Genomic DNA, 13,448 nt, shown 5'->3' with positions numbered 1-13,448 from the left:
AGCAACTGCTAAATGAATGTGTTTAAGTTGTGGTTTCCTAAGGCCGCTTGGTCCAAAGGGACAGTTAAAAGGGTTGAAAGGGCAGGAGTAAACTGCTGGGTTGGCGGTGGCAGTTGGGGTGGGCGAACAGCTATAAGATCCACCTGGAAGGGGATAGTAACGGAAGTGCCAGTTGCGCTACAAAAAGGGGCGAGTTCTGCACCAGCTTTAAAAATACTGACAGACATAGGCAGATACAGATCGTATGCACACATGACTCGGGTACACAGTGTGAGCTACTACTCCACCACGCAGGTATGCCTCAACAAGAGACAATCCTGAGCTGGAACATCAGAGGGTTAGGGAACTACACGAAATCCCAAAAGTGGCTGCCTATGCACACAGGCAGAAAGCCAATATCCTTTTCCTTCAGGAGACCCATGCAACTGCGCCCATATGTCACAGCATTGCCCCCACATGGGGATCAAATAGGTACTCTACCTCCTACTCTACGCAATCCAGATTCAGATTTGCCATACTTGCACATAAATCCCTGAAGGTGACACTCAAACACTCCCATGTCGATTCTGATGGGCGTTATATATTTATACACTGTATACTTCAAGGGCTAGAGACCATGCTAATTCATGTATTGCCCGAACATAGACAACCGTGAATTCTTTCTGAAGATACCAAATATTTTGGCATGACACCTTGAGATACCCCAGATCTGGGCAGTGGTTGGGGGGGGAGGGAGGGGGAGGGCAGAACCAGATACTAGCTAGACCATGTCCTGGATAGATCCAACAAAGCACCCAGGCCCCAATCCCGGGCAGCCTGCCAACTACTCACCACTATGCAGATGTATGACGTTAGAAACGCATGGAGCGACATGTCATCCGAATTGACATCTTCCCAATCTCAAGCTCACCGATTGGGCGGGGGGGGGGTTGAAATTAGACCCAGCACATTGTCCGACCATTCCCATGTGCTCTTAACCTTGAAATACAGGGATAGGTCGAGACACACTCCTGGAGATTCAAATCAGACGCCCTGCGTGATGAGGTGTTTCAGGCTGATATCAAAGATGAAAGACACCTTTTTTGCATGCAGTACATCGGCTGCCACATCACAAAGTATTAGATGGCAGGCACTCAAGGTATTAATTCGGGGAATATCAATTTCAAGAGGCCTGGGTGCTCAAAAGGTATTAGGAGGGAGCTTGACCAATCGGAAAGCCAACTCCCAAAAAACTAACAGAAGCACTCTGGCTCCTGAACTCACACTATTGGCTCAGATTCATGCAGAGCTTGAGAGATTTGAAGGGCCCTCGCCACTAGAGAAACCCAATACTTTGCCTTTCCTGCTGCAGCTAGGAGATATGGCGAGGGGGATAGCCCAGGAAGAACGCTATCAAGAGTGGCTCGTTCCGAGTGGGGAGGCGAACATATAGACTGTATACTAGACGCACAAGGTAAGAATAAGTAGTCGGGACTTTTCGGTGGTCGAGGTGTTTATTTTATCATAACCTGTACAAGGCCCCTCCACCTAAGGGCGACACCTACATAAGAGCCCTACTAATTAAGATCACATTACCATCCTTGAACCCCCAAGCAAGGGAGGAGCTTGAAATCCCTTTCACACGAGGAGATATTTAACGTCATTGCATCACTCCCCAAAAACAAGGCACCAGGCCCCGACAGCTGCATTTTATCAGGAATACGCATTCATACTAGCTCCGATCCGCATTCGGGTATGGGAGGAGTCCCTGCAATGCCACGTCCTCCCGGAATTCCTTAGAGAAGCTGCGTTTACGGTATGCCCGAAACCTGGCAAACCCAAAAATGAGTGCGGTTCCTACAGACCTCTCCCTCATAAATTGTGATATGAAAACGTACGCAAAGATTATGGCCAATAGACTGCTCCCCTCGACTTCCAAGCTGGTCCACCCCGATCAGGCGGAATTCATTCCAGGGAGATCCACCTCACTTATGGCGTCTTTTCAACGTAACGGCCAGGCTAGACCTTGATGCTCAGGCTGCAGCGGTCACGATAGATGCTCAAAAAGCCTTTGATATTGTTGCCTGGGACTAGAGGTTACTGGCGCTGCATATAGGCCCCAACATGCGACAATACATTAAATGGTTATAGACTCGTCCATTAGCTAGTGTCGGATCAACTCACACACATCCTCCCAATTCCAATTAGAAAGAGGTAACGACAGGACTGTCCTTTCACCCCTATTCTCTTCGCCCTGGATATAGAGCCTGTGGCGGAATACATCAGGGTAAATCATGGTCACCGCGGCATCCATCTGACAGACCCCTCTGCCCCCCACTAAAGGATCTCTTTAAATGCTGATGACTTTATGCTTTGTGTTATGGATCCTCTGACCAACCTTTCCCCGATCATACAAGATACTGTAATGGCGAATTATCCAGTTTTACGATCAACGCCTCTAAATCTGAGATATTCCCCCTCACTAATAACACATCCAACTGTCAAGGGCAGCTCTCCCTCCGGTGGGATCCCGACAGCATAAAATACTAGGGGGGTGGCAGTAGAGAGATCTCATGAAGCACTACAGAAGGACCACTATGACACACTATGGTCATACTCAGAAATCAAAGTTGAAAGCACTCCCACTATCCACCGCTGCCAAATTGTCACTTACTAAAATGATACTGCTCCCCAAAATGCTACATGCCTTCGCCAACGTCCCAATCTGGCCTGAGAAGGGCTTTTTCTCTCCCAATTGCATGGACAGTTAACCCAATTCTTCTGGCATGCTCGAGCGGTCCGCAGAAAATGGTTTGTCCCGCTGTGGAAATTCCCAGAGATCAAACCAACGTGTGACAAATCTAGACAGGTAAAATGGGAAAACCTGGGTTACAGGTTTCTCGCAGACCTCTTCCCAGACAGCAAATTCGATACCCCTTACACTTGGAGACCTGAACATGAGGACAGGAGTGGAGAACAGTTGCAGTACTACAGATTGAGGGCGGCTATATCTGCTAGATGGGTGTCATATCCATACAAACCTTTGGAAACCCCAAGCGTAGCATACATTGCCAGTTGCGTAAAGTGTAGACGCATCTTGTCGACTCTATACAAGATGATCCAGATATAGATTTGACCCCTCTCCCCCCAAACACCCCCCCCGGTGTCCAAAGCAGCAGCCGTCTGGTCTAGGGAACTCAGCGTAGACCTCACTGACAGACAATGGACCCAAATGTGCACACACACACACACCATTAATAACAGATTTTAATTGATGCAATTTAAGATGCTAAACAGACTACTACACTTCTGCTAGACTTGCTAAAATATCTAATTCACAAACCAGCTAATGTCCCAGGTGTTCGATGGGCTAAGTCGACCACTTACATATGTTCTGGAGCTGCCCGCTTTAATAAACTACTGGTCCCACGTCATTTATGGTGTCGCGGATTATAGGTGTTCACCTTGAATACGAACCTATGGGCCCACTGTTTGGCAAGTGGCCAGCAATACATTATAACGGCTGTCCTACATTTGCCAATATGACCTGTATGATTTCTAAAAGTTCCATCCTCCTGCACTGGAAAGACAAACTCCCCCTTAATGGGAAGGAGTGGTTGAATGCATTGACCTGGGCTCAGGAATGTGAAAACATGCATGTATCCCCTCTCCCCACTGGATCCAGACCACAAGACTCGTGGTCTAACTTCCCCACCTATCTCAATGACGTGATAACGGATTAAATAATGACAACTCCCCTCTGTATCGCTTCCACATCCCAACCGACTGGAGTATTGAGTGCAAATCACCGGGACCCAAGTTGTTAATTTTTCTTTTAGGTCTGCACTTCCATTATGATATATATACTGTACCAATGAAATGTAATTTGGGCCATGTCCCACACTGTAAGCTGCTGTGTTCTGTCAGATATAAATAAAGGCTTTAAAAATAAAACTTGAAGCCCCAGTTCCACAGGGGGAGGATCTCTCCCAGGGGGAGTTCCTGTACTACTGCCTGCCTTCCTCAGGGGTATCAAAGAAAGCAGCTTCTTGGGCAGGGTCCCCCCCCCCCCATGGTTTCTGTGGGTACACCAAAGCAATACTGCTAATGCAATGTTCCCTTCATGACTAAGTCACATCCCAAAGAGGACAATGACATCCAAATGCTCTGGCTCTACAATGTGATCCCGTAGCCACCATGCCTTAACTACACAGTTTAACATGTCACCAGGCTGAGTAGCGTACACAATTATGTAAATAACCACAGGTGTAGTAGACTGTTAAAAAGCCACTTCTGCCCGACTGCATGCGACCTTTGACCCTGCCCTGCTTCCACTGCACAGCACACGGAGAGATCAGGAGGTAGTAATGGTAAAGGCACATAAGTGTACAATGTTGGCCTGGAACAGTGAAAGAGGGTGGGAGGGCTAATTAGCAGGTCACCCTTTCAGAAACAGAATTACCAGCATCATTTCACTATGAACAATCAAAGAGGTTCCGGCTATCCTGCCCTCACCAGATGGCATTCCATCACAAGAATGTGATAGGCTCCAAAGAAAATATGCTCTTACTATGAATCACCATTAGGAACATGGTCAGATCGATCAATTAGAAAGAAGTATGAGAAGTATGGAAGAGCATGCAATAGTTCAGCCTTGGCCAATGCCCCCGTAATTCAAACAAGGCTGGCAGAAAGATTAAACCCAATAAATATGCCCATTGTATTCTTCTGGTTCATAGCTGAACACCAAGTCCTCAATCAGGGGACTCTAGCTTACAAGAGTATGATTTTTGCAGCAATGTAAGGATTTGACTCCCAATGGGGATGGATAGCTGAGAAGTAGCGAGCCAGGTTATCAATTTAGACTTTATGCTGTGCTACGAAAAGCGTTAAAAAATGAGTATGCACTCTGAACTTTTCCACTGAGAACACGTAAAGGATGACCAGTACAATAAGCACAAGGTTCATTAAGCAAAATGAAATACAGCGCATCCATGAAACAAAAAAGGGACAACCGCTATTCAGTGCTGGTCCTTGGGCCAGATTTTCCCGCAACCGTGATTCAGCAAATTAGGTCTTCGGGAAATCTTTTTGCACCCTTTCATGCAATCTGTTTTTGTGGGGATTCGAACTCTGGTCGTCTGGCCCAAAGTCGAGAGATTTACCCACCATACTACTGGAAAGTCAGCACTTCTGAATCTGCCCTAGGATTGTACTCCAATTAAGTACAGCTTTGTACGATTAAAAGACGTGCAGCTTTTATAATTTGCTTGTAACATTATAGTAATCTCCCCTTCTTTCTTGGTTTATTTTCCTGTTAATTTATTATTAATCTCCTGAAATTGAATTGTTTATTTATTTAGGGGTGCTGGTGGGATCTCACAGTCCAGCACTGCCGATATAATTGTTACACCTTGCGACCATTATTTTAATAATCCAAAAGTTGTATGAAAACCTTGGTGACACAAAATGCAACAAATGGTAGAGGCCAAGGGCTTTATTCCTGGTCCGCATCTAATGAGTTTTTGTTCCCCTCAATGGTACTACAATATTCGAAAGGAGTTAAAAGCTTTTTGGTCAGGGATCAACCACCGCCCCCCAAAAAAATACACATAAAGTGGGTGGACTTTCATGCATATCACAGGAAGTGAAAATACTCTAAAGTGAATTACCCAGTTACGAAAAAGTGCACAGGACGAATAAGCATTTGGCAGTGGAACAGATTTTCCTGCAACACTGCAGGTGCGTACGATTGATAACCAAGAACATGTAATAAAACAAGTCTTGTGCAGCAGACCATCAATAGGAGAAGTGTTACACGTTTCATTAAGAGATACTCATGAGGTTTTGTGAGTGTCTGGCCAAAGTCCGACCGCGGCAATGTTGTGGATGCAGAAAAATATTTTTCATTCAATGAAAACATGTTGTGGGAGGGTGGGCCGTCTTCGCAGCCTGCATTCGCGTGTTCCCACGACTTGTGCCGCATTTTCGGTATATATTGATAATCACAAGATCTTACACAAAAGACAAAGACTCCCAAAGTGTAATTTACATAAAGAGGTGCATACTTGCAACTCAGGACAAAACGGTCTGAATTGTTTCAAGCAAAGCAGTCTTCAGATTAAACATTACATTTCTCGCTTTAGTTGAAAGGGCGAAACGTCTCGGAGCCCAGACACAAGCAAGAATTGTTGCAGCATCAACCGCCATAGTTTAGCAACACGTCTGCGGCACAGACCAATTTAAGCACACACTTATGCCAACAAAAAAGGCGGCTAACACAACCGACATGATGCAGCACTCTAAAAGCCTGCCTTCCCTACACTCACTAACATAGCCCGATTGTTTACTACTACAGTTACGATAGCTAGTCCAAGTACCACATGGACACAAGGGGTGTCAAGAAAAGACCTGCGCAAACTAAGAACGTCATTACCTCCACGTCCCTCTTCCTTATCCCAGTACTTACTTCTGAGGCCCCGCCTGACCCAAGAACCCTTCTTCTATAATACCAGCTCCTTACCCACAAGCCCCAGTTCAAATTTTCCTGTCCTGCAGCTAGGTCTGTTTTCGGTGTGGGGCACTGGAGGGCTACAGTTGCTGGTCCCCTGGAAGATCCTTTTTGCAGGGCTTTGGGACCCCCTCCTGTGGGGTGTGCTACTGCAGGGCTCGGGAGCCGGTTGAGCGGAGAGGCTCTTACTGGGCTCCTTGCAGGGCATTGGGTTGGATGGAGCCCCGCAGTGGCCTTTGAGGTCAGCTCTGGGGTTGATAGGCCCTGGGACACAGCGAGTTCTGTGGGATGAGGCACTGCCTTGGTGCACAGCATGGAATGGTTGTGGCCTGCTGCCGTGGGGGGCGTCTCTGGGCTTCTCCCGTGTGTTCCTGGGGCCGGTTCTAGAAGTTTTACACCGCCAGTCGCGTCTGCCACTGCCCATTCGCCCGGCAGCTCCCAATTGGCGGGGAGGTCTGTGCCAAATGCTTGTCTGCGGTTTACCCTTGGCTTCCCGCTGGGGTCTCACTGGAGTGTTCTGTGCTGGGGTTGTGCGGCCATCTGGCTAATCTGTTGATGGCAAAAAATATACTAACGGAAATCGAACACGTGTTGGATTTGTGAGCCTCCATGGTTGGATTGTCTCCCCTGGTTTCTAGCTCTGAATATTAGAGTCTCTGGTACGTAAGCTACTCTACTGGGCTGATTATGCGTGTCCGAAATTGCTGTCGACATGCATTACAAATTTCAGGTTACAGACTGGAATCGATGTTAACGTGATGCATTCAACGCGATCACTCGGCTCCTAGTCTCTCTCCAATGGCCATCATTCCTGCTCACAGTTAAATGCGCCTCTTGGACTCTGCTCATGCACAAAGTCAATTTTCCTGACTGTGGCGTTTAGTCGTCGGGGGGGGGGGGGGGGGGGGGGTTCAGCCCTTTTGAGCCAACTCTGTGCACTTTTCGCCACTCCCAGCCTGCCGTCGCCCGTGTTGCATGATGCCACGGCGTCCCCAGAGCTTCGTTGGTCTCCGTTTCCACCATCATTGGTGGCGCATGGTTAACGCACCATATTCTTCTTGATTGCAACCCTTACTTTATTTAAAACCACATAACTTTGTACACTATTCATGATAATTCATAAAACAAAAACCAAAGTTACTTAAAAACCATACACATTTCTCCTTCAGATCATAGCAGAAACAAAGAAAGAAATTTCCCAAATTACAACAAAATAGCAAAGGTCCCGTCTTCCCAATGTCAACTATGAGGAATTCACTGACCTTTTCGTCCTCCCATTCACTTAGTTTTCCCAGATCTGATGCCACTCCCAATTCTCCTTGCATCATTACTCCCTTCAACTCGAAAAAACATCTTCATCAAGTCAGTGCTAGAATCATTGCCTGATTCGACATCAACATCAATCTGCCCCATAAACAATTAGTCATCACCTGGGATGTGGAGTGTACAAAAGGAACTAGGTACATTATCCTGTCCTTCGAGAATACAGGGCATTCCATTACTAAATGGAAGAGGGTCTCAAGTGGGACCAAGCCACACATGTGACAGCCTCAGCTCCCTGGACAGGTTAACTTGGGTCCAATAGCTCTAATGTAGGCAGCCAGTTCAATCGAAATTTCCAATATCATCATCTGTGTTTCTGCGATGGAAATATGATCTAACACTATTTAGAGACAAATATTGTTTTACTTCTTTATGCCGTTTCACCCTGTCCAGGCCTCCAAAGTCAGATATTTTTCTTCCTCATGTACTCTTTCCCATAGCACTCAGTTAACCTTGGAAGTCCCAGAATCTCTTACGGAATTGCTCTTAAGAATGGGCATAATCGTAAGCTTTTCATACAGAAAGTCTCTGAACGCGGGTTCTTCCGCCTGCTTTAACTTATTTAAGTAGGCTAAACATCTTTTTACGTATTGAGCCCACCATAATGTCAGGTCTAGTTCCAATCTTATCAGACTTATTGAAAGTGAATTAGGGAGAGACGTACCAATTTCCATATTTTCCCTTCCATTTGATCCAGCCATTTTCCTGTTCTTGAATGCAACTAGTACACACCCGTACAGCATCATAGCAGTCACCTTTAACTTATAGTACTCTAATAGTGGAAGCAGAGTAAGCGCACAATTTCAGTCTGAGCACTTTCAAAGAAATACATGATGTTACCTTGCCTTTCATTCTTTTTTTGTATACTTCTAGTTAAGGCTTTGTTGATAATGTAACCCAGGTAACTTAATAAGTTCACTTTTACTGATAAGGATCTTATTAAATCTCCAAAAGGGATTTTCTTTAGCCTAGTGGTACAGTGCATAATATAGGATCTCTCAGGATTAACCATCAGATTATTCACATTCAGGTAGCCCTCTAGCCCATCCAATACACATTTGAGTGCCCTTGGAATGTAATCTATCAGCACCGGGTCTTCCATTATGTTCACCTACAGCCCTGCCCATTTAGAAGCATAACTGCCCCATTGTCTACTCTCCTGCCATAAATCAGACAGATATAAATTGAAGAGGGTAGGGGCTAGGACGCATCCTTGGCGCACTCAATCTCTCGATAGGTCCTTCTGGGTATTTAGCCTCACTTCACTGGTTCCAGTGAATGATAGCTGTGAATGATAGCTGAATAATCCTCAGCAGCCCCTGATCAATAGCCCATCTTGTTAGCTTCTGCCAAAGGAGAAGGATATTAATAGTCAAAAACCGCTGATCACTATGCATATCTGAAATTGATTTAACAAATGTACCTCCTATGTCCGATATGCAGGTATGTAGTGCAACGGCACTTGTTAAGGTTCCCACTCCCTTCCTGAAGTCAGTCAGAAGTGGACCGAGTTGTTTAGATGTATTAGCCCATAGAGTCAGTTCCTTTAGAACCAGTTTAGCAAATATTTTGGAGCATGACTAACAATGCTACTGGGTGGTAGTCTGCCGTATCCGCTCGAGTTCCCATTTTAATTACTGGCACCAACATTGCTTGTTGCCAAGTAGGGGGACAGTATCCGAAGGCAATATGATCAAATAGTCTGTATAATGTATCACCCCATAGAGCCACGTCTCCTTTGAAAATCTGATTGCCGACTCCGTCCGGTCCCATGGCTCGCGAGGTATTCAAGTTCCTAATCTCCATCTCAATATCGCATTTGTCAAATGAGTAATTCCAGATGACACCCGTCCATACTCTGTTCCTCCCCTCTACTGCCCCCCACTTGCAGGTTTCCAAATTTCTGCGTAAAATAAGTAACCCATACTTTTTCCGGCCACACGACAAGCCTGCACCCTCCTTTGGGCTATCAGAGTGGTTTAGAATGTGCCATGTAGCTTGCATGTCTCTGGCTAATAACTCCTTGAATATTAATTGGTTCTTCTCAATGTATTTTGAAATACGATTTCGAGTTCCCCTTTCCTCTTATTTCTATGATCCCGTCTTTTGGTCACCATTTTGATCAATTGCCATACTTATGTCTTCTTTTCTTTAATAACTATAACATACAGCTTCCTAAGGCCATTCACAAAAAGGTGTGTCCAAGGGATCATTGTTTTTAACGACAGCGGGCTCCACTGTAGCTTTATAGACCTGCAGCGAGGGCCGTATCGGGCGTTATGGGCCCTGAAGACCGAGTTAATGGCCCGAGCGAAGCTTCCGGAGGTTAGGGGCATCTCTGCTGGTATTTTGTGGCCTACTGCCTGGGCAGTCCAGTGCACGTTTCCCTGCTTGACGTTTCTCACCCCACGGTTGGCTCCTTTGTTGCAGCACTACTGTGTTTCCTTGGGACCTCTCCTCGTTGGTATACTTCACAGGGCAGTACTGAGGAAAGGGACGTGGAGGTAATACTATGATTACTTACCGGTAATCTCCACAGTACTGACGACGCTACTCTTCCTGCTTACAGGGAGGGTCCCTTGCTCGGGCTTGGTCATTAAGAACTGGGGCTTTGGATACGCAGGTGGTATTATGGAAGAAAAGAAAATGAAGGGTTCCTGGGTCGGAGCGTCAGAAGTACTGTGACGAGGAATAGCAGGTATAGGAGCAATTAAGATACCAGTAAATAATAATAGCATTAATCCATGCATGACAAAAAAGCATATACAGGCCTTTAAGGGAATGGGCCATCTCGGCGAACATCATCATCGGTGGCAGGTGGTCGCAATTCGTTACATGGACAAGTTAAAAAGTTTAGCAATTCTTCAATAGGTAAGAAACACACTATTCAAACACCCACTAACTAGTCAACAAGCGTATACTTTTCATCATCCACCGCTATCAGCATGTAGTGAGGTCAAGGCAGAATGAAAAGTAGGAACCATGGCTTTGACTAGATAACAACTGACTAAAGAACTGTTTAAACGTTTAGAAGAAACGCCTGAATCAACCGGTCCGCCTTATCAACAAGCTAATTAGTCGGAGTGTGTTTTTAAGATCACAATGAATCGTATGATGGAGAAAACAAAAACAAACGATGGTGTGTGGAGATTACCATGCTATGGGAGGGTGCCCGAAAAATAAAGGATAATATAAAGTGCACAGCTGCATTAATGAAAACAAGAAGTCTAGGAAACAAAACGCTGACAAGCAACCATTATGTGCCCCCAAGTCCTCGCACTTCTTTATTACCAGACACAATCAAGTTACCAGCCCTTTAAGAGCCGCCATTCGCTCTGTGGCTGAGATCCAGGAAAAAAAAAGCGCACCCGCACTGCAGTTCTCTACACGAGGGAAGCTGTCAGCTAATACAAGGCAAGCGGGGAAACACGCCCCAATAGGACCAGAGGGTGGCGACTCGAGCAAGAAGCCACCAATACAACCACTCCCAGAAACCAGTTTCCGCGCTGTGCAGGGATGGGACATGAAACCCTGCCTAATGCTGCTCCCGGGTGACATCGAGGATGAATAAAATGTTGTCTACGGAAATCCACCTGACCCCCCTCCCCCCTCATGCCCCCCCACCCAAAAAAAAATGCAATTCATTAAAGGTATATTTTTTTTTAACGGAGAACAAGCGCATCAAAAAAGCTGGGGCATGCCAGAGAACAGGAGCATGCAACTGGCAGGCACTTAAGCCATGCAAACAAAGAATGCTGTATATGGGCGAGGTTAATGAGACAACCACAAACATTGTTTCGGGCATTTGTCGTTTTCAAGGTCGTGGATTCTATCCAATAAGATTCTGGCAGACCCTCAGATACAAAACCGAGGTGTGCAACGCCCAAAAGCTAGGTGAGCATGGCAACTTCCTACCACCGTTGCAAGGGGTCGTAGTTTCTATGGCCGCCTGCCCAAGTGTGATGAGCGAGTCTTGGGTTTACATTAAAACGGTCCCAACTCAGCATAAACACCATCGCCTATCACATAAGTGAATACGAGGAAATGCGTTACACTGACAGGTGCCGTTGGTATAGCCTCCTGCCTTTTAGCACGGTTACTCGCTCACCTTCCCATACACCTATGGTGATGTAAGTCCTCCCCCACATACGATACAACCATCTTCACACAAAGCCACATGGTGCTGCAATCATGGAGACCGTGTTTAACCCGCATCTCTCACATGCTGACCACAGCCCATCAACACTTCTGAACCATCTCCCTCCATACCCTACCACTTCATATATTGGTGCCGCGACTGTTGCCATTTAAAGCACTGGTGTGCCCTAACCCAACTCCTCTTACATAACTTAATGCTCACCCGCCCCCTCATGTGACTAAACACCCCCTCCTTCTCTGTGGCCCGGATGTCCTCCCTACCAGAAGACCACATATCTTGTGCCCGTGCCCTCCTCGAGTGCAACCGCGGGAGCCTACACCGGGTGTATATACCCCACTCCTATTTCAGGATCCTCCCTTGCCCTGACAACCGGTCCAGAGACAGAGATTAACCCCTGGGCTCCCTCCCCTCGTTCACCCTGCTCACCTGCGCACGGTGCTCCGCTCTCGCAAAGGGGCCCGGCCTTGCCGCCAGTGCCGTGGGACGAAGTGATGTGCGCTGACTGCGTCGCGTTCTCAGCCATGTTGGACACTACGCCACTGCTTCGATGAATAGAGGAAGAACTGGGGCGGTGAGACCTAGAATGAAAGAGGACCCAAAGCAGGCCAGAGCGAGGCTCGGGGCTGTACCAGCAACAAACGAGGCAAGCCAAGGGGCGGAGACAGCGACACACTGTGGCGGTGGGTAAGGCGGCCCGGAATTCACGTTAACTAATGACGCCGGACTGATGGTCCAACAGTGAACGAAGCAAATGGGCGCGGTCTTGTTCAGCGATCACAACATTGCTCTTGTGAAAGAAGAGTCAAAGCAAATTGATAGAAGACGATAACGTCATCTTCTGTTCAGCTACAATTATAAACTATGAAGAATAGTCATGGAGACAGATAGCCCAGTGGGCGAGGTCGGCTACACCAGTGTAAAAAAAAAAAAAAACAGCGCGTGCAGTGGTTGGCAGCTGCGCGTGCTTGCTTTTACCTTGAAAACAAACGTATTCCTCTATTCATATATGCCCTGCTAAATCCCGTTCCACACTGGCCAAGATGGCAGCCATCTTGATAGGAAAGATGTCTTGCGAGTTTCTTTTAAGACTGGCGGCTTGGTTCCCAAACAAATCCTCAGTGACCAGCAAAAACCTTATTAGGTAGACTAAAATAACTACCCTTCTCCCATGAACTCCCGGGAGAAGGAGCAGAGCTCTCAAATTTCCCGTGGTCATGTATGAGAAGGCCAACCATTCCTGTTTTTTCAAATTGGATTCTAGGATTCCGGCTAATAAGAAACCGTGCAGCGTACCTCACCTTGCTCAGAATAAATAACAAAACACTGTAGATATATCATTCTGTGCCACAACCTCTAACAGACTTGCCAAGTGTCACACATCATTTGTATGCACTCTACCACATTCCAGCAAGCCAAGCAAAATGAGGAGCCAGGGCAGAGGCAAAGGTATACCTAAATGTGTAGATCATGCTCAGA

General features: G+C 46.5%; 1 protein-coding gene across 3 annotated transcripts in view; it reads right to left on the bottom strand.

The window, feature by feature from the left end:
- RTN3 (reticulon 3) overlaps positions 1-12,678 on the bottom strand; it is a 344,971-nt gene extending 332,293 nt beyond the window's left edge. The window contains exon 1 of one of the 3 annotated variants that reach the window (XM_069645001.1): positions 12,399-12,678. In XM_069645001.1, the coding sequence (XP_069501102.1) occupies positions 12,399-12,495 (97 nt within the window). In that variant the 5' untranslated portion in view covers positions 12,496-12,678. Of the gene's footprint in view, positions 1-11,921; positions 11,977-12,398 lie in introns of those variants that run through there. The other 2 variants (XM_069645003.1, XM_069645002.1) reach the window with 2 other exon arrangements.
- Positions 12,679-13,448: the final 770 nt, after the last annotated feature.

Source organism: Ambystoma mexicanum, chromosome 2p (genome assembly GCF_040938575.1).
Source record: "Ambystoma mexicanum isolate Mex_15411 chromosome 2p, UKY_AmexF1_1, whole genome shotgun sequence".
Taxonomy (NCBI): Eukaryota; Metazoa; Chordata; class Amphibia; order Caudata; family Ambystomatidae; genus Ambystoma; species Ambystoma mexicanum.
Note: the sequence above shows the minus strand (reverse complement) of the source record. Positions and strands in the feature narration are given on the sequence as shown.